Raw genomic sequence first — 21,208 nt, forward strand, 5'->3', positions numbered from 1 at the left:
CATTCTACTATAAAGACACACGCGCACATATATTTATTGTGGTACTGTTCACAATAACATGGACTTGGAACCAACCCAAATGCCCATCAATGATAGACTGGATAAAGAAAATGTGGTACATATACATGGAATACTATGCAGCCATAAAGAAGGATGAGTTCATGTCCTTTGCAGGGACATGGATGAAGCTGGAAACCATCATCCTCAGCAAACTAACATAGGAACAGAAAACCAAACACTGCATGTTCTCACTCGTAAGTGGGAGTTGAACAATGAGAACACATGGACACACAGAGGGGAAAACCCCTGCTGGGGGCCTATCGGGGTGGGGGACTAGGGGAGAGATAGCATTAGGAGAAATACCTAATGTAGATGACGGGTTGATGGGTGCAGCAAACCACCATGGCACATGTATACTTATGTAACAAACCTGCATGTTCTGCACATGTATCCCAGAACTTTAAAAAAAAAAAAAAAGTTCAATGCCCATTAAAAACCAACCAAACAAAAAAATACAAAGCCATTTAGCCCATAATGTACCTGAAGCTGCACAACGAGAAAATGCATCCCAAGCTTCAACTTGAAGAGGATGCCACAGGCCCATTTTCTCCAGCTGTGACCCATGGGATGCCTCTCTCTGGTCTCAACCATGCCTTTGAGAGAGGGACCCATTACAAGGGTTGCTCTGGGCCAGACGTTCCAATGCAGGAATGAGAGAGCAGCTGACTAGCTTCTAGAAAGGAAAGTGTCATGGTTATCTTTCCATTTTAAATTTTCATAATAGACTTATTTGTATTCAAGAAGCTTAGGAATAGGTTTACTGTTCACTGAGGCCAAGTTCTAGTTTTTCCGTTTGAGAAAATGGTAGAAAGGTCTTGCCCAAGCCATAATGGCAATAATTTACATGCTATTCATAATAGCTCAAAAAGAAATTAGTCAAAGCAAGCTTTCACTGATTTCTTCAGTACAGAATACACAAATAAATACACATGGGATACCTTAAGAAAAACCAATCACTTTATTTTTCCTCAATATATATTTAGAAAATTGGTCTGAGAAGAGGTTTCATGAGATAGACCAGAGGACTATGTACAAAATCAAGAGTTCTAAACCAGTAAGAAAAAGGGTACAATGAAGCACACATCCCCAGGGGCGATGGCAGCCTAGGACCTTCCCATCAGTGGGGAGGCAAGATCTTTGACGGCTTTTGAGTTCAGCTGAGGGATCGTGCTGATCTTCAGGAGTTTGCTGCTTGCATACTTATTCTTGATGGCCTGCAGAATTTGTGATTAAGCACATGTCAGGAACCCCCACTGGTACCTTATTCCTAGTCTAATTCACAACTGTCAAAGGTCCAGGCCACAATCACCATCACAATGACAATGCCCAATTGCTGAAGCCAGTGAAAGCTCTGGGCTCATCACATGTGCCTGACCATTTCCTTCCATCCCCATTAATGAATAAAACCCAGCTGGTAGGGCCGGGCGCGGTGGCTCAAGCCTGTAATCCCAGCACTTTGGGAGGCCGAGACGGGTGGATCACGAGGTCAAGAGATCGAGACCATCCTGACTAACATGGTGAAACCCCGTCTCTACTAAGAAATACAAACAACTAGCCGGGCGAGGTGACAGGCGCCTGTAGTCCCAACTACTCGGGAGGCTGAGGCAGGAGAATGGCGTGAACCCGGGAGGCGGAGCTTGCAGTGAGCTGAGATCTGGCCACTGCACTCCAGCCTGGGTGACAGAGCGAGACTCTGTCTCAAAAAAAAAAAAAAAAACAAAAAAAAAAAGAAAAAAAAAAAAACCCAGCTGGTAGCACAGGTGATCAGAACAAATGATTTCAAGGTCCGAGTAGCAGGCTTCCTCTCATAGCCTACCAGAGGGATGGGAGGGGGAGCTGTGTTTATGACACCTAAGTGCCATCAGACATAACAGGTTCACCAGACCTGGCAGCAATAGCCGACAATCAAAGAGGGTGGCAACTAGCACTTAACAAATCCCAGACAGTCCTCTCAGGACTGAACACACAGTACGCTACCATGAAGCAAATCATGTTGTGAGGACACTTTAGACTCTTCTGAGGTTCAAATGCCTTGCTCTTTGCCACAACACACTTGGTGAGCTCTGATGTTTGGTGTCACACAAGGACAGCACTAAGTCTCCTCTGGTTCCTCCTCATAGGTGGGCCATACAGAGATAGACACCACGCCCTCAGGATGCCCCCTGAATGGGCGTCTTCTCTCTTAACCATGCTTGCTAATTAGGTGTTTTTCCATCATTGCCTCAAAAGATCCTGGACAAAGGCTCTGAGTAACATCACCTGAATCCTGCTTCCACACTGCCATTTGAAGTGGGCCCTCTCTCTTCCCAATCCCATGCAGAGCAGCCTTCTCTGCTTGCAAAGTGCCCTCCCCAGGACACTGGTATGAGCACAGAGTAATTCAACACATTGAGTAACTGGCTGGCTGACTAGGAACTGGGCCTAGACATGGCTAGCCTATCGACTTTGTTTCAAAGAAAGTTTGCTCCCAGAGTTTATCCGTATGCTGCACACCATACTATATCAGAAAAATATAAAGGATAAAGGATTTGTGCTAAAACTCTCACGTTATTAATATATTTACATGACAGCACACACACACACCCCACATATACACAAAACCCAGAACCTAAAGCATTCCACAGCTTAAGAAACAATAGTACTTACGATGAATTTAGTTAAGTTTTCGTTTACTTTCACCACATTCTTGGCCATGTGCTGCATGACTTCCAATACTTCGTTCTCTGTGTATCCTGTGTAATACTGCTGCTTTAAGTTCTGAAACACAAGAAGCAGACACCATTGACTGAGGGGAAAGAGAAAACCTCTGCTTCTTTAGAAGAACACATCTCATACATGATGACATTACTTATGTAAAAGCTGTACAAAAATATTCTTACCTTCTGGAAATTCAATCAAAGTCCTAAGCACTCCCACAGTACCAGCAACACTAAAGCAGCTGGTAAATGCAAGATGATTCTGGCCCTGAGACCAGACTAAATGAAGACATTGTGAAGCTCTCAGCTAAATCAAGTGCCAAAGGTCCCATAGGATCTTTTAAAGAGGTTGCACCGGTAGGAGTCCTTCAAGTGACAACACTGAAAGGGGATGAAAAAGGAGACACTTAAAACAAAGTGTCCCTTTACAGTGCTGGCCACATCTCACACAACCCTGCGTCAAAGCCCTCCCCAGCTGTCTCTGTTATGAGCTCAAGAACCCAAACAGACATACTGTCGGTCAGGGAAAGATATTCAGAAATAAGAAATAAACTGTGCTAAAAAAGCAACAATCTATCAAATCCAGAAGAACTAGGTAGGACTACCAACAATTCTCTTGTTGAACCCTGTGTAATTAAGCACCAGAGAACAGAGAGAACTCAGACAATACCACAACAAGCCTTGTGACCTAGCCTCCCAAAGAGTAAAATACAAGCAAAAGAACAGCTGTCCATTGATAGTAGGATTTATCATGTAAGAAGATACATAAATTGGCGGGGCCCAGTGGCTCATGTCTACAATTCCAGCAGTTTCGGAGGCCAAGGCAAGAAGATTGCTTGAGTTTAAGAATTTCAGACCAGTTTGTGTAACATTGGGTGACCCTATATCTATGAAAAATGAAAAATCAGCCAAGGATGGTGGTGTCCACCTATAGTCCCAGTTACTTGAGGAGCTGAGAAGGAAGGATTGCTTGAGCCCAGAAGTTTGAGGTGTAATGAGCTATTAAGGCCATTGCACTCCAGCCTGGGCAACAGAGTGAGACCGTGTCTTTAAAAAAAAAAAAAAGGAAAAAGGAAAAAAAGATCAGGCACAGTGGCTCACGCCTGTAATCCCAACACTTTGGGAGGCCGAGGTGGGCGGATCACCTGAGGTCAGGAGTTCGAGGCCAGCCTGACCAACATGGTGAAACCCTGTCTCTACTAAAAATACAAAAATTAGCCAGGCGTGGTGGCACATGCCTGTAATCCCAGCTACCCAGGAGGCTGAGGCAGGAGAGTTGCTAGAACCCAGGAGGCAGAGGCTGCAGTGAACCAAGATCGTACCACTGCACTCCAGCCTGGGGAACAGAGAAAGACTCCCTCTCAAAAAAAAAAAAAAAAAGAGGTATGTCAACTGACTTTAAGAATTCTGTGACAAAAATTCTAAAAGCGAAAGTACATTTTTTTCATATGCATGGTATAATTGGCAAATTAAACCACAATTTAATCTTTTTCTTTGAAGACCGGGTCTTAACTCTGTTGCCCAGGCTGGAGTGCAGTGGCACTATCAGAACTCACTGCAGCCTTGATATCCTGGGCTTAAGTGATCCTCCCACCTCAATCTTCCTAGTAGCTGAAACTATAGGTGTGCGCCACGATGCCTGGGTTCTGTCGCCCAGGCTGGAGTGCAGTGGCGCAATCTCGGCTCACTGCAACCTCTACCTTCCGGGTTTAGACAATTCTTGTGTCTCAGCCTTCCAAGTAGCTGAGACTACAGGCATGTGCCACCACACCCAGCTAATTTTTGTATTTTTAGTTTAGTTTGTATTTTTAGTAGAGACAGAGTTTCACCATGTTGGCTAGGCTGGTCTCAAAGTCCTGGCCTTAAGTCATCCACCTGCCTCAGCCTCCCAAAGTGCTGGGATTACAGGCATGAGCCACTGCCCAGTCTACACAATTTAATCTTAATCCTAAAATACTTTGAAGGGAAAAAAGAGGAAGCAAGAGTAAAAACTGAAATAATGCACAATTTCTAGAATTTTGAAATCAATTCTCAGAAAACTGGGACAGCAAAGCACATTTAAGAGTAAGGTGACTAAAAATGAGCCATTGGTACCATATATCAGTGGCATTTTTGCCTCAAATGTTTTATTTTAAAAAAATTCCAAATCTACAGAAAAACTGAAAGAATGACCCTGTAGATATCCTTCACGTAGATTGATCAATCATGAACATGCACCACGTTTTCCTCCTCTCCCTCTCTCTATATATGTATACTCACACACAATTTTTGCTATGCCATTTGAAAGCAATTTGCAGATATCACAGCACATCCCTGCTAAACATTTCAGAAGCATATTCTAAAAAGTACATTTTTGTACCTATCCATAACACCATTCTCACATAAGAAACACTGTCACCAGTGACTATTTTTTTAAGCATCCAGGCAGTTCCTTTTAAAATGTCTCACATTCTGGATTTGCACATTTCCTCATGATTTAATTCATGTCAAACGTTTTGGGCATGAATAGGTGATAATGTATACATCTTACTGCACAACATGGCACAGCAACTCAGGTTGTCTGCCAATGGCAATGCTGAGCTTAATCACTAGGTGAAGGTGGAAACCACCAGACCACTTCATCATAGATGTGCAGTTTTGCTACAGAATTAACAAGTATTTATGGGATGATAATTTGAGACCATGTGAATCTTGTTTCCCAAAATTATTCCATCTAGTGATTTTTGCATTCATTGATGCACCTTGCTTGAATAAATTATTACATTACAGGTTGAAAATTAGTGGTTTCTAACTCTACCATTCTACTTTAATTATTCTGATTTTTAAAAATGAACCCCTGTTTTATTTTTTGTATCATTATGGACCCATGAATCCTTTTTTTTATACACTACAATCTATTACTGTCATTTTTCTTTTTAATGCTCTAATTCAGTCAGCCAGAGCCCTTTCAAGCCCATTCCTATGTCCCTCCTTCCCTTCCTATTTTATTGTGGTGCAATCATAGGTCACTGCAGCCTCAGACTCCTGGACTAAAGGGATGCTCCTGCCTCAGCCTCCTGAGTAGCTGGGACTATAGGCACATGCTGCCATGACCAGCTCTCCTATGTCCTTTGGTGTGACCTCATTGATCTTTGAAAATCTGTGTGCTATCTGGCACAAATTTTTCTAGGCTTACCTTGTACTTCCCCTGCCATAGCCCTTAAATCAGCAATTTCACTAATGAACCCTAGTTGACAGTAGATGATGGTATTTAGTATCCAAGATGTGCGCACTAAATATGCTCACTACTACTGAGTTGTCACTGTTTCTGAGACCCTTTATTCTGAATTTGCCGTTATTTTCAAAACATAATAGGGGTTTTCCTTTGTTTTTGTTTTGCTATTTCTTACGTGAGGACTAACCTTTAGTTTTTAATTGTTAATATTTTCTCTCTTAGGCCAGGCACAGTGGCTCACGTCTGTAATCCCAGCACTTTGGGAGGCCAAGGTGAGAAGATCACTTGAGCCCAGGAGTTCGAGACCAGCCTGGGCAACATAGGGAGAGCCAATCTCTAGAAAAAACTTTAAAATTAGCCAGGCATGATGGCGTGTGGCTGGGTCCCAGCTACTCAGGAGGCTGAAGTGGGAGGATCACTTGAGCCCAGGCAATTGAGGCTGCAGTGAGCTTTAGTAGCGGCACCACACTCCAGCCTGGATGACAAAGCAAGACCCTGTATAAAAAATTAACTAATTAATAATTAAAAAAAACTCTTCCTATAGTGAAAATTTTAGTCCTTAATAACATGAATAAATTTGTTTTATCCTACAATACACATAAAATAGTTCCAGAATTATAACAACAGATTAACAACAAACCTACTAAGTAAACTTGATGTTACCACTTTAGTCCTTTGTTTTGTCATACTTTAAATCCCACTAAGGATGCTCAGTCAGAATGCTGTGTTCAGGTTACAGACTTATTTTTTTTTTTCTTTTTTTGAGACAGGGTTTTGCTCTGTTGCCCTGGTTGGAGTGCAGTGGCATGATCATAGCTACTTCAGCGTTGAACTCCCAGGCTCAAGCAATCCTCCTGCCTCAGCCTCCTGAGTAACTAGGACTACAGGTGTGCACCACCATAATCAGCTAATTTTTAAATTTTTTGTAGAGATGGGGGTCTTGCTATGCTACCCAGGTTGGGCTCGAACTCCTGGGCTCAAGCAACAAGTACTTAAATTAATTCTTTCCTCTGTGTTCTGTTACCAATTTCACATGTGGTTACATTGTTTATTTCCACTTAATTACAATTTAAAGTTTGCATAAAATATTTACATTGTTCAAAAATCAAAAAAGTTACACTGTATTATAAAGTCAATAAAAGGTTACAATCAGAAGCCCTCTCATCCTCAACCTCCGCCCTGTTCCACAGAACCCCATAGTATCCACTTTCATTCTTTCTGGTTTATTCCTCCTGTACCAAAAAATTAAACAAATATATAAATATATATACATACAGACACACACACTTTCTTGCATAAAATGTAAACTACAATATACATTGTTTAGGTGAACAGCTCCACCATGTTGCCCTGGTGACCTTGCCTATATCCATATAGGACAGGCCAAGGCCTGAACCACAGCTGATTGGTCCTGGCAAAATGCTTTGTGATCCTCCTGGAAAAGGAGGGGATGGCAGGTGTGGGCAGAGCTGCAGCCCAGCCATCTCCCATTCACCTCCCTATCTCCTCTGGGAGGCTGTCACCAGACAGCTTCTTCTATTTTTTTTTTTTTTTTTTGGAGACAGAGTCTCGCCCTATCCCCCAGGCTAGAGTGCACTGGCACGATCTCAGCTGAATGCAACTTTTGTCTCCCGGGTTCAAGTGATTCTTATGCCTAGGCCTCCCGAGTAGCTTGGATTACAGGCACCTACCAACATGCCTGGCTAATTTTTGTATTTTTAGTAGAGACGGGGGTTTTGCCATGTTGGCCAGGCTGGTCTCAAACTCCTGACCTCAGATGATCTGCCCACCTTGGCCTCCCAAAGTGCTGGGATTACAGGCATGACACCTGGCCAAGACAGCTTCTTATCCCCTAGGTTCTGATGAAGTTTTCTGCTGTGCTGCTTTCAGGGTATACCTGCAGACTAGAAGACTGCTTAGCAGTGATCTACAACTGGCTTCTCCACAGCAGTGTACCTGTGGCTTGCACTGCAGCCATCCAGCTCCATTTGTTTCCACATTATCCTTTTTGCCATGTGAAACAAAGACCCAGGGAGCTGCCAACCTTGGCTACTCTTCTGAATCTACAAGTGGCTCATTCTATTCTTACTGGCTAAATCAGTCAGGCCTTGGCCTTCCTTTGTCTCGTGTGCTTGACAACTTTTTGACTTAACATAATATCTAAGAAATTGTCAGTTCTTAGTGGCCTTCCTCATTCTGTACTACTCTATAATGCATACATGCACCCTGGTATATATAGTCAACTCACTTCTATTTGAACTGTTCCAAGTAGCTTGCTTGCTTTCTTTCCCAAGAGACAGGGGTCTCTCTATGTTCCCCAGGCTAGACTTGAACTGAGCCTGAGCTCAAATGATCCTCCTCCTTCAGCCTCCCAAGTAGCTAGAACTATAAGCACAAGCCCCCACGCCCCTCTGCAAGCAGCTTTCCTTTAGGCCTTTGAACTTTAAACAGTTGCTTCAGGCTAGGCATAGTGGCTCATACCTGAAATCCTAGCACTTTGGGAGGCTAAGGTGGGTAGACTGTTTGAGCTGAGTTCAAGGCTACCCTAGGCAACATGACAAAACCCTGTCTCTACAAAAAAATTACAAAAATTAACGAGGCATGGTCATGCATGCCTGTAGTCCCTGTTACTCGGGAGGCTGTGGTAGGAGGATCACTTGAGCCTGGGAGGTCAAGGCTGCAGTGGGCTATGATGGTACCACCACACTCCAGCCTACACGACAGAGTGAGACCCTGTGTCAACAACAAAACAAAACCAATTGCTTCAATGACAGTGTTGTAAAAATGCTAAGGCCTTTTCATATTATGAGGGACTAAAATATAGCCTAATTAATTTCTTCTTAAATCCACCACTCACCCATTTTCCTTGTCCTAGAAGCTTCTGAGACAAACAGGAAGCAGCTGCTGCTACCTTAGAAGGATGATAATGCACCATATCATAGTCGATGAGAGTCAGCTCCATCAAATATTTGGCTAGAGTGTGCTGTTCAACATCAACCTAAGAAACAACAGCAACGGACAGTAAGAATCACAACTGTAATTACTATCTTGCAAAAGTCTGCATGAAGCCTAGGAACTCCAATTCACTTAACTCACTTATCCTTCTGAAGAATTACTCTATTCCACACTATGTTGTAAACATAGATCATGAGGCCTTTCTCTTAAGAACTGATGAGGTAAGCATTAAGACTTATCTAAAGGATGCGTCCTATAAATTAATAAGCTTTCCTTTAATTAGGTGAAGGTTTCTAGGATGAGACACCAAGCAAAAACAGTCTCTTACAGAGTTGGAGGCACTTACTTCCCCGGCTTTTGATGCTCGCCTTAAGAAGTGTAGTGGCAACGGTCGACCCAACTCAAATTTCAATTCTTTCAAAATTAGAGTTTCCATTTCTCGGATTTGGGAACTGGTATAAGCGTTGTCTGTGATGTAAACAAAGTCTTCAATATTTGGAGAAAACATCTCCTCATACTTGGAAGCCAAGAGCAGAGCAGTAATCCCAACTAATTGAAGCTTCTTCCGGGAAACTGGCTGAACCTAATGCAAAATTAACGTATCAAAAGTCACACCTAACAAGAAGAGCGAAGCTTTGGGTGGGAAAAGAGGAAAGGGAACCCAGTCCTGGAAACGTGCACATTGTCTTTGCTCGTGGCCCTCATAAGGGCACAGGAGACCTGACTGTTCCACCACTGATCATGACAGCTATCTGTAATTGAGTACTGCGTGCTAGGCACAGTGCTAAGATTCTAACATACTGTCTCAACTAATCCTCATAAAAATCCTAGGAAGGACATATTTTGTTCCTCAATTACAAATAGATGTCCTGAGAACAGATTCAGACACCATGCCAAGATCATTCAGTTGCCAAGAAGGGAAGAATTCAAGCCTGAATACCAAGCTCCTAGTCACTCTTCCCACAACTTCATGCTGACTTGAGTATCTGTGGCAGCCCTGACCTGACACACTAAGCAGGGTCGGAATAGAGATGAGGCCAAAGAAAAAAAGTGAGAATTTAATGGATGGCTAATTTCCTTAATCCTTACCAAAAGCACACCCATTATTCAGCTTAGAAAATTTTTCACTAACGCTTTGGAGTCAGGGAGACTCTCAGGCTAGGTAAAGTGTTTCCCTTAATTGCTTTCTTTCCCCTCCCAAACTGGGACTCTGCGCTTTTCTTGCTTCAACTCTCATTATTAAAAATCTACCATGGCTGGGCACAGTGGCTCATGCCTATAATCCCAACACTTTGGGAGGCCGAGGTGGACGGATCACTTGAGCTAAGGAGTTTGAGACCAGCCTGGGCAACATGGCAAAACCCCATCTCTATAAAAAATCAAAAACTTAGCTGGGTGTGGTAGCATACGCCTATAATCACAGCTTCTTAGGAAGCTGAGGCAGAAGGATTGATTGAGCCCAGGAAGTTGAGGCTACAGTGAGCCCAGATTGTGTCACTACACTCCAGCGTGGGCAACGACAGAATAAAACCCTGTCTCAAAAAAATAAAAAATAAAATATTGTTGTGCTTTCCTGCCCAAAGAGGAATGCATACTACCTGGGATTTTGTAGTATCTTAGGGCCATTATTGTAAAGTAATTTTTATTACATTGTTTGGACAGAATTTGTGCCTGACCTAAACCCCTATCCTGAATGTTGACTTTAAATAAATAAATCCTTATCTGCAGGGCTATTGTTTGGTAGATAACACACTGGCGATTTATATCTGCTTTCTCTTCTAACAGGTCAGGGGCTGTGCATTACTCACTGATAAATATGCTGAAGATTATTTTTGCCTCTCATTTTCTTATATTACTCTTTATTACACTACATTCTCAGTCCACTCCACACACACCCCTGCTCCTTTAAAAAAAACACCTTCTTCTTCCACCTGCTTCTTCTACAGTGATTCAATGCCATAGTTGGCTGGAAATGTGGAGGTTCTCTAGCCAAACTCATCATTTTTCAGAAGAGGAAACTTAAAACTTAACACCAAAGAGCACCAAACTATGGAAATTGTGCAAGCAGGCCCAGAAAACCAGCATCCAAAGGCACTACAGGCTTCAGATGGACTTCCAGCCCAACTGATGGTATATTCCTCTGATGAAGGATTGTGGCAATGCAATATTTCCCCCAAGTGCTTTTTAGTTGACTGGTCTTACAGAAATGCCCAATATTGGTCAGCATCATCAAAGGCTTGACACATCTGGATTACTTCCCTTTTTAGTCCCTAAAGTTCTTTGGCTTCTCATAATTTGATTTTTGTTTTTTCAGAAGTACCCACTTTAGTTTTCTATCTCCCAAGCATAAATGCAATGTTCAATGAGCCACTGGCGTGAAGTCCCTGAAGCCACACCTACCTGTAAAAATCGATCCATAATGGCAACACACATGTACAGAGTCTCCTGCAGAAGCCTAAACTTGGAGTGGACCTGCACCAGCCAGTCCACCAGGATGGCACGCATGCGTCCATTTATATCTCTTCCATCTAAGAAATGTGGGTTTATGGACTGCAAAACCTGTGGGTAGAATCAAAAGTTTAAAAAGCTGACCTTGTTTCCTTCCCAGCTGTGTGATAAATTCCACATTGCTTATACAACCAAAACACAAAGACCCACCCACCTCCAGCTGCCTGAGATACTGATAGATATCCTTAACGTAGTCACTGCAGAGCTGAGGGTTCTCCCAATCTTCATTATCAATGTCCTCGATTTTGCAGAGCAAGGCATCAGAAAAAGCTTGGCAGAGATTCTCTTCCTTCATGGAGACATCCTCAGGTGTGGGAGAAGGACCCTACACCAACAAATTAAGGCACATGTAGGAGAAGCCTTAACCACAAATACATGCAGAGCCAACTGGCTTAAATATCAATATCATAAGCACATTTGAAATAAGTTGAAGACAAAACAAATTCCATACCAAGAGGTGAATAATTCAAGATAAGTATGTGAAGTTCTTCAAGAGACACTTATCTGTTTAAAACTAATTTCACTCAAACTGAAAACTTAAGTCCTCCCAATGGCCTACAGACCTTATATAATCTGGCCCTCCCCACTTCCCTTGCTGACCCATCTCCTGCTTCTCTCCCCTGACTGCTCCACTCAAACCAGGTTCTTCTTACCCAGAAAGCTCTTGCCCCTATGTCCATATGGGTAATTCCCTTACTTTCTTCAAGTTTTGGTTAAATGTTACATTCTCAATGGGGTCTATCCTGACTCCTATTTAAAATTATCTGGCCAGGCACAGTGGCTCATGCCAAGGCAGGTGGATGGCTTGAGCCCAGGAGTTCAAGACCAGCCTGGTCAACATGGCAAAACCCCGTCTCTTCTTTAAAAATACAAAAATTAGCTGGGTGTGATGGTGCCCCCCTGTAGTCCCAGCTACTCAGGAGGTTGAGGCAGGAGAACAGCTTGAACCTGGGAGGCAGAGGTTGCAATGAGCCAAGATCATGCCACTGCACTCCAGCCTGGGCTGGACGGAGCAAGACTCCACCTCAAAACCAACCAAATAAACAAACAAAAAACAAAATTATCACCTGTCTCCAATCCCTGTCCTCCCACCCTACCCATATGTCTCATCTCTGTTTTTTCTCATAAAACCTATACTTCTAAAATTCTATAGTTTATATAGTATGTGTATTATTATCTGTTTACCTCTGCCAGAATGTAAGCTCTAAAAGCTTACGTTTATTTAATTGGTTTTGCCCACTAAGGTACCTCAAACATCAATATAATCCCTGATACGTAGTAGGTGCTCAATAAATGAAAGAAACTTGACCACCTGGGTTCAAAGATTATTGGAGCAGATCATTCTACTTTAGTAGCAGCCTCTTCTGCAGTATAATGTTTTCTTCTCTTTACTAATTTATTCTAAATTGAAAAACTGGCAACTAAAAAGGAGAAAAGCATATTCCAGTCTATAAATAAAATAGGAGAAGGGAGCAAAGACTGAGCAAGTATACAACTCAGTATTTCACTTTCCTATGCTGACTGGGTAATTATTTATAAAAATTACACAAATTAAAAATTTATAAAGTCATTAAAACAAGCATTTATTAATGAAATATAAATAAATCATTGCTTTTTAAAATTTTATTTATTTATTTATTTTGAGATGGAGTCTCACTCTGTCCCCCAGGCTGGAGTGCAGTGGCATAATCTCGGCTCACTGCAAGCTCCGCCTCCTGGGTTCACGACATTCTCCTGCCACAGCTTCCAGAGTAGCTGGGACTACAGGCGCCTGCCACCATGCCCGGCTAATTTTTTATATTTTTAGTAGAGATGGGGTTTCACCGTGTTAGCCAGGACGGTCTCGATCTCCTGACCTCATGATCTGCCCGCCGTGGCCTCCCAAAGTGCTGGGATTACAGGCGTGAGCCACCGCACCCGGCCAAATCATTGCTTTTAAAAAGAAGTACTTCTCCAAGTAAAACCTAATAAGATGCTAAGCTATACAAATATATATTAAGGTAATAAAATATTTTTTAAAAAGAGGAGGCAGCCAGGCGTGGTCAGAAGTTTGAGATCAGCCTGACCAATGTGGTGAAGCCCCGTCTCTACTAAAAATACAAAAATTAGCTGGGCCCGTGGTGGCGCACACCTGTAAACCCAGCTACTCAGGAGGCTGAGGCAGGAGAATCGCTTGAACCCGGGAGGCAGAGGTTGCAGTGAGCCGAGATTGCGCCACTGCACTCTAACCTGGGCAATAGAGTGAGACTCTGTCTCAAAAAAAAAAAAAAAAAAAAAAGAAGAGAGGGCTTTATGATAGAATAATTTTAATTTACAGTAAAGCTCAATGATTATAATTTCCAGTCTTAGAGGATACAACAACAACAACAGAGAGCAGTTTAAAACATGTCCTCCCCTCTTAAATCAAAGGTTTTAAACTGAGGAGGGACCAGGTGAGCAAAAGCTATGCAGGCATGCATGCCATTTATTCAAGAATTTGAGAACCCAGGCCAAGTGCGGTGGCTCACACCTGTAATCCCAGCATTTTAGAAGGCTGAAGCAGGTGTATTGCTTCAGCTCAGGAGTTCGAGGCCAGCTTAGGAAACATGGCAAAACCTCACCTCTACAAAAAATACAAAAATTAGCCAGGCATGTTGGCGCACTCTTGTTGTCCCAGCTACTTGGAGGCTGAAGTGGGAGAATCACCTGAGCCCAGGAGATCAAAGCTGCAGTGAGCCGTGATTATGCCACTGCACTCCAGCCTAGAGATAGAGTGTGACTCTGTCTAAAAAAAAAAAGAAAAAGAAAAAGAAAGGAAAGGAAAGAATAGCATAGAATAGAATAGAAGTTGGACACCTGGAAATCTCAAGGAGCTAGGACAAATGAGTAGAGGTACCCAGGGTACCAGAGACGGTAAGACCTTAAGGAAGATGAACAGGCAAAAGGAAACCAAAGAAAATCAAGGCAATTCAGGGAAGTGCAAATTGATTTGAGATGTCAGCAGGATAGCCTGTGAGGTGTGAGAAGATGAGCTGAAAAGCAGAACAAGAGCCGGGCTAAGCAGCTTAGATTTTATCCAAAGGTAAGGTGCAACAACTGAAGGAGTTTAGCAAGTGACTGGAATCAGATTTGCATTGTAATAAGTATATGCAGCTTCAGGTGAAGGTTAGCCTTTTCAAGGATAAGCATTATCACCCACCCCTGGAAGGGCAGTCAATACCAAAAAGTCTGGTTTAAGGAGTCAGAGGTTATCATGTGCTATCATAGCAGTTTAGAATGTTTTTCTGGCTCCTATTCAGAAGTGCAACTGAGTTTAGCCATATCCAAAAGCCACTAGGGGCAGGGTGTGGTGGCTCACATCTGTGATCCCAGCCCTTTGGGAGCCTGAGGTGGGGGGATCGCTTGTGCATAGGAGTTTGAGTTGAACCTGGGCAACACAGTGAGATCTCGTCCATCAATCAAGCAATCAACAACAAAAGCCACTAGGTTAAGACAAAGATTCTTGCCCTGGCCCTTAATTTAGAATTACTTGAAAGCATTCATTGTGAACTCCAACATAATTTAATTATTGTAAGACCCTTTATAAGATCCTACTCATCTGGTCAGGTAATCTGTTCTAGCTATGACTCCTCAGTATACCTCTCATAAGCGTGCATCTCTCTCTGTGACAGATAAAGCCATGCTTTTACTCCTGTGTTCTCCAACTTGACAGGGAGCTCCTCTGGACAGAGTCAATGGTTTATTCAACTTGTTTCCCCAGTGTCCAGCAAACATGGGACTAGTAAAAAGCCTTCCTTGTCCTTTCAAACTACTGTGTTTACCAAAGCCTCATTAATCAGCAAAAAACACCATTTTCTTCAAAACCTGCAGGATAATAAGCTTCTATGACTACCTGTAAAGGGCTGGAACTCTTCCAAGGACTCACTTTGTGATTCAGTTGTGTCAGCTGCTACCAAGAGAGAAACCTGCCCTCCAGTTTTGCAGAAAGGATGGTATAAATTTGGTTAGAAGACAGGGAACATCTCCTATCATGGACACAATGGACACATGGCTTATGTTATCATCTTTCCAGGAAAATTGCTAGAAACCCATGCACTCAAGTGGTATTTCCACACCTCCAGGGATTGGCTCTAAAGAACAGTGATAACCCTGCAGATAGAGCAAGTGACAAAGTAAAAGCCAGAGAGCTGACCAGAGACATGCAGGCAGAGGGATTCACCTGCTAGAAGGTGTGGCTCTACCTAAATCATGGACTTAGAGATTCCTTCACTACTGTCTTTCTCAGAGGGAAATGTATTTGAATTGGAAGTAACTGTTGTTCATTAATTCCTGATAACTTCTAAATCTAGAACATGTAGCTATATGTTTCAATCCTGGAACTGATTTTTATATGAACTGAGCTACAGGTCCATAATGCTTTATCTCAAACAAACAGTGGCCTCAATTTTGCCAGGAAGCAAGAGAAAAAGGAGTCAGCCAAGGATTAAAGGAAACACAAAAAGGGTGAAGTTATGGAGGTCACAGGAGGAAACTATTTTTCTCTTTGTTTCTTTCATATTTGAGCTCTTTGCTTTAAAAAAAAAAAAAAAAAAAAAAAAACAGTCTTCTTTTCTTCTTCTCTAACTTGAACAGTAATAGGTATCCATGGTAAAAGTCTGACATTTTAAGGAAGAAAATGCAAGTCAATCTTAAGTCCAACATAATACTCAAAAATAACTACCATTCAATATTATGCATACAAATGTACATTTTAAAAGGAAATCTGGGGTTGCACTCTTTATATATTGTTATAATCTGATTTTTCCACTTAATGTTACAAGCATTTTGATGCCTTTAAATATTCTACTAAAACATCATATTTATGGCTGCATAGTATTTCCTTAAATGGATTTAACTAGAACTTCTCTACTCTATAAGAGACATTCATCATAGCACTATTTAAAAGTACTTGATTATCCCTCTGATCATTTTCTTTGGATTAAAAACAGACCTACTGGGTACAGAGAATAACCATTTGAAATATATTACCGCCAGGCGCAGTGGCTCACGCCTGTAATCCCAGCACTTTGGAAGGCGGAAGCAGGTGGATCACCTGAGGTCAGGAGTTGGAGACCAGCCTGGCCAACATGGTGAAACCCCGTTTTACTAAAAAATACAAAAAATTAGCCAGGTGTGATGGCTCACACCTGTAATCCCAGCTACTCGGGAGGCTGAGACAGGAGAACCACTTGAACTCGGGAGGCGGAGGTTGCAGTGAGCAGAGATCAAGCCACTGCACTGCAGCCTGGGCGACAGAGCAAGACTCTGTCCCCCTGAAAAATACATATATATTGCCAAATCGCCGTCCTGCGATGTGGGAGGAACCACATTCAAACCCTTACACATGCAAAACACTACACAACTGCTAAGACATCAAGGTCTGAATACCAGCCTTTGGGTTTGGCTTTCAGGAGGTCACTATTATAGAAACCTTCAAGGGAAGGCTTCTTAAAGGAAATCCCATCTCAACTATTTGTTCTAAGCTTTAGTTCTCATAAAGAGCAACATGCTTTCAACCATCATCTCTGTGGAGAAAGCTGACAAATCCATTCCTTGCCTTCAGATGTTGCTGCCACATTTCCAACTGCATTTCCAGGCAGATGTCCCTCTGTTACCTCAACAAATCGGAAGCCAAACGGGATACCTTTACCAAAGATACTGCCCTCTCCTGACTTTCCTACTTTTTGTTCATCTACTGCACAAATGGTTTATTTAATATCCAAGTGGTTAAGGATACCACTCCTGCATGCAAGCCATGTGTCCAAAGTATTCCTTCCTAAATATAAGATGATGGCCCTGAAAGACGTTCTGAGACATCCTAACACATTTGATGTTGTTTCTTCATACCCAGTATTGATACTAATGTATGGGCAGGCGCTTAGGGAAGATCTGGGCTAGCTCGAGCTCATCAGCTCTTGCTTGGACAAGTGCAATACCCCCTAACTTACCTCCCTACATTGTTTTCATCATTTCTCTACTCCTCAAAACTCTGTTTCCTCAAGCCTAATGGGATAAAAATTCAAATCCCCAAGACCTTCAAATCCAACTGCAACCTTCTTCCCAGCCTTACCTTCTGGTTCTTCACACAAGCCGCCTGACTCAGTTAAGTATTTCAGACTCCTTAACCAAAGGACATGCTTATAGGTCCATTACCGCTTTGGTACCTTGATCTTTGTTGCTACTTTGTTATCCAAAAAGGTGCCCTTTCCTATCATTTTCTCTCTACCCCTAAAAATCTCACTCATTCCATGAATTTTCCCAACCACTCCATCCTTTATTTGGTTATTAAGGTAATTAACTTTATTATTCAGGGTCGTAGTTTTTTGTTTTTTGTTTTTTTTTTCAGAGACAAGGTCTTGCTCCGTTGTCCAGGCTAGAGTGCAGTGGCACAATTATAGCTCCTTGCAGCCGTGAACTCCTGGCCTCAGGTGACCCTCCTGCCTCAGCCTCTCAAAGTGCTGAGATTACAGGCATAAGCCACCATGCCCAGCTTCAAGGTCATAATGTTAAATTAAGTACCATCATTTAAAAGGTGTATATACTCATTTCCTACACTGTTGCTTCAAAGGAGAGTTCTAGCTATGAATGTTCGTTAAAAGGTGCAGCAATGATAACGGCACCCTTGTAGTCTGGCTAAAAACAGGCTACCTCATTAAATATGTTTGTAAATTCAGAACTTCCTACCTTTGGGGCCAACATTTCCATCTGTACTGGTTTGACAGAAGCAGTAGGTTTCAGTTGTTTGTTGACATTTGTTGTTTTGGTAGGTTGAACTGGTACTTTGGTGTTCTGAGCTTTCTATAAGGAAAAAGAAACATGAATAGGGCAAGACAGCCAGTGTTGTGAGACTCAGCACTATACAGAATCGGCCTCTGTATTCACATTCAGTCTTCATCATTGTTACCTTCGCTACTTGTGCTGCTCTGGTTGTAACTTTATTTCCAATTTCTTCTAAAACAGTTCGCCTAATAGTCACATGACTCTTAACTTTAGAATTAAATCCTGTGTCAATATTCTCCAAATCACTGGACACCTGAAAAAAAAAAAAAAAAAAAAAAAGGTAATGAAACCTTGAAAGAATTTGAAATACTTTGCTAATGTTAAATACTCAAATTTAGAATTGCTTTGGGAAAGGACAATACGTCAAGATCTATTTGCAAGATGGAAAAGGTACATTTCAGGAAGTCTAAAAAAAGGCTATTCGTGATTAATAACATCACTCTAAATTAGGCAAATCACCCATCTACTTTATCTGTAATAAAGATCCTCCCACTAACCTTGCAAAACTATTCTGAATATTCAAGTGGGCCTGTAAGAGAACTTCAAAGCTTATTACTATTTAATGATTATTTATCATAGTACCCATATCACTTGGTAGAGATCCCTGCAAGTTAAAGGCATATACTTAAAAACCTTCCTTTACAGGGCTTGGTAATACGTAAATTAAGATGAAAAATTATAAAGCTATAATATTAATAGTTAATAATAGGTCTGGTTGTTTAAAAACCAGATGTTTAAAACCTAAACTAGCTTTGATTCTTATGCCATTTTACAAATAAGAAATGCTCCTGTATGCATGATCTTTTAGAAGTGCAGCTTTTTAAAATGAGGCTGCCATAGAATGGATTTTCTCTTATATTAAGGATATTTAGAATGGAAATAGTTTCCTTGGATAATACAGTTTTAGCTCCCAAACTCAGGGAAGGTGGGAATTGTATGAAATAAAAATTGTCAGTTGACTTTAACCTGCTTTAGACATAATGTGCTTAGAAATAAAACTTGCTAGGAAAAGCAATTCATACCAAAAAAAGCTTATTATAGAAGAGATAAACATTTCATTAAAAAAGAAAAAAACAAAGGCCGGGCGCGGTGGCTCAAGCCTGTAATCCCAGCACTTTGGGAGGCCGAGACGGGCGGATCACGAGGTCAGGAGATCGAGACCATCCTGGTTAACACGGTGAAACCCCGTCTCTACTAAAAAATACAAAAAACTAGCCGGGCGAGGTGGCGGGCGCCTGTAGTCCCAGCTACTCGGGAGGCTGAGGCAGGAGAATGGCGTGAACCCGGGAGGCGGAGCTTGCAGTGAGCTGAGATCCGGCCACTGCACTCCAGCCTGGGTGACAGAGCGAGACTCCGTCTCAAAAAAAAAAAAAAAAAAAAAAAAAAAAAAAAAAAAAAAAAAAAAAGAAAAAAACAAAAAACCAGCATGTCCTATCCCTCAGAGTTCAGGGTCCTGACTCTAATAAAACTCCCAACAAGGGGTCTGAGTGGATCTACCAGGATAGAGGGACAAGGGAAACTCAAGCCTTCCCTGAACAGAAAGGTTCTGACTATTAAATAACGTTATAGAATACATTATTATAAAAAATTACTTGTCAGTTGGACTTAGATCCACAAAAGGATATTAATTAAATGCTGAATATGTTCAATCTATTAGGATTCTCAAAAGTCAGGCTGTTCAATTTTTTCCAGCAGCAACTACCAATCTGAAAAAAGTGTTTGAAAATGTAATGCTTATGGGTAGAAGCCAGCTAATGTGACTAAATTTAAATTCATCTGGATAGGAAAATTGGCAGCTTTTATCTAACCTTATAGCCAAGATGATGGAACTCAGGTGTGTCAGGGCCCTCTAGCTTTCAGCAAAGGAAAAAAGTAGGTCCCGGCACAATTCAAGCCCACAGGAAAAATACCCAAAACACCGTAACACTTTGATCTCTGCAAGGATGAAATAAATGAATTTGGACCCTTTTCTCTCACTCTGCCACGTTGGTCCAAACTATATTCAAAAATCTCTATTACATTTGAGTAAATAAATTTTTTAAGGGGACAAACCCATGTATTAGTGAACGTAGCCTGGAAGACTTAGCGTGCAGAAATAAATGGGAAAGTCATACAAAAAGAAATGTGAACAATCAGAAAAACAGCCTGGCAGTTGCCTGATGAAACACGCACACTTTACTGCCTACAGAACCCTTCCAGTCCTCCTCCCAGCCCCCACCACAGATCCCTTAGTTGGCAAGGAGTTGTAAGAAAGGGGGAGGGAAATCCCAGGAACGTGTAAGTAGATAACTCTCTGGCAATGAAGAGTACTTGGGGATCGCTCGCTGAGTACTAGGCCCAGGGCTCTGGGGGCTCGCTTGACAGGTGCCATCTCGGAAGCGCTTTCCTACACTTCTCCCACCCCGGAGCAGGGAGGGGCACAGGGAGGGCGGAATCCAGACGGGGAGAGGCCGGCAGGAGACGACCCGCCGCAGGGCCAGGGACGTGGGCGAAGCGGGGAGCTCCGGAGAAGAGAAAAGCAGTCTAAGTTGGGACGGAGAAGTTCGGAGCAAATGAGAGAAGCGACAGGGGAGCTGTGGGGCCAACGGACTCGCCTCCGACAGCGGTCGCCGAACACACTCACCGTCGGGCGTCGGAGCAGCGCCATGAGGGACGGGGAAAGCAAGAGTGCCAGCCCGGCCCAGGGAGGGACACGGACTGAAAAGGGAGGGCACTAGCGTACGAGGCGCCGTTAGGGCTGCTCTCCGGGCCCGCAGCGCTGGGGATCTTCGACGCTGTATCCTTGTTCCAGGATTCAAATACCGCGTCGCTTGCGCCCCATTGGGCGGCCCTGCGCACGGCGCGCTCTTCTCATTGGCCAACACAGAGGCACTCTCGCACTCTCATTGGCTGAATTTTCTTAGACCCGTTTGATTGTCCCAACAGCCGGTTGGGGTGTTTTTTCTGCCTACAGTCTTTAAAAAAAAAAAAAAAAATT

The 21,208-nt window shown here is 42.5% G+C and overlaps 1 protein-coding gene across 1 annotated transcript; it reads right to left on the reverse strand.

The window, feature by feature from the left end:
* Positions 1–995: 995 nt before the first annotated feature.
* LOC105489522 (cyclin B2) lies at positions 996–21,025 on the reverse strand. Its single transcript, XM_011754353.3, has 9 exons — positions 20,855–21,025; positions 18,356–18,484; positions 18,136–18,249; positions 11,588–11,758; positions 11,326–11,484; positions 9,272–9,508; positions 8,828–8,968; positions 2,707–2,817; positions 996–1,274 (listed from the first exon to the last, which is right to left on the reverse strand). The coding sequence occupies exons 1-9, from the start codon at positions 20,876–20,878 to the stop codon at positions 1,164–1,166; spliced, it is 1,197 nt and encodes a 398-aa protein (XP_011752655.2). The 5' UTR covers positions 20,879–21,025; the 3' UTR covers positions 996–1,163.
* Between the last annotated feature and the right edge of the window lie 183 nt (positions 21,026–21,208).

This window comes from Macaca nemestrina, chromosome 7, assembly GCF_043159975.1.
Source record: "Macaca nemestrina isolate mMacNem1 chromosome 7, mMacNem.hap1, whole genome shotgun sequence".
Lineage (NCBI taxonomy): Eukaryota > Metazoa > Chordata > Mammalia > Primates > Cercopithecidae > Macaca > Macaca nemestrina.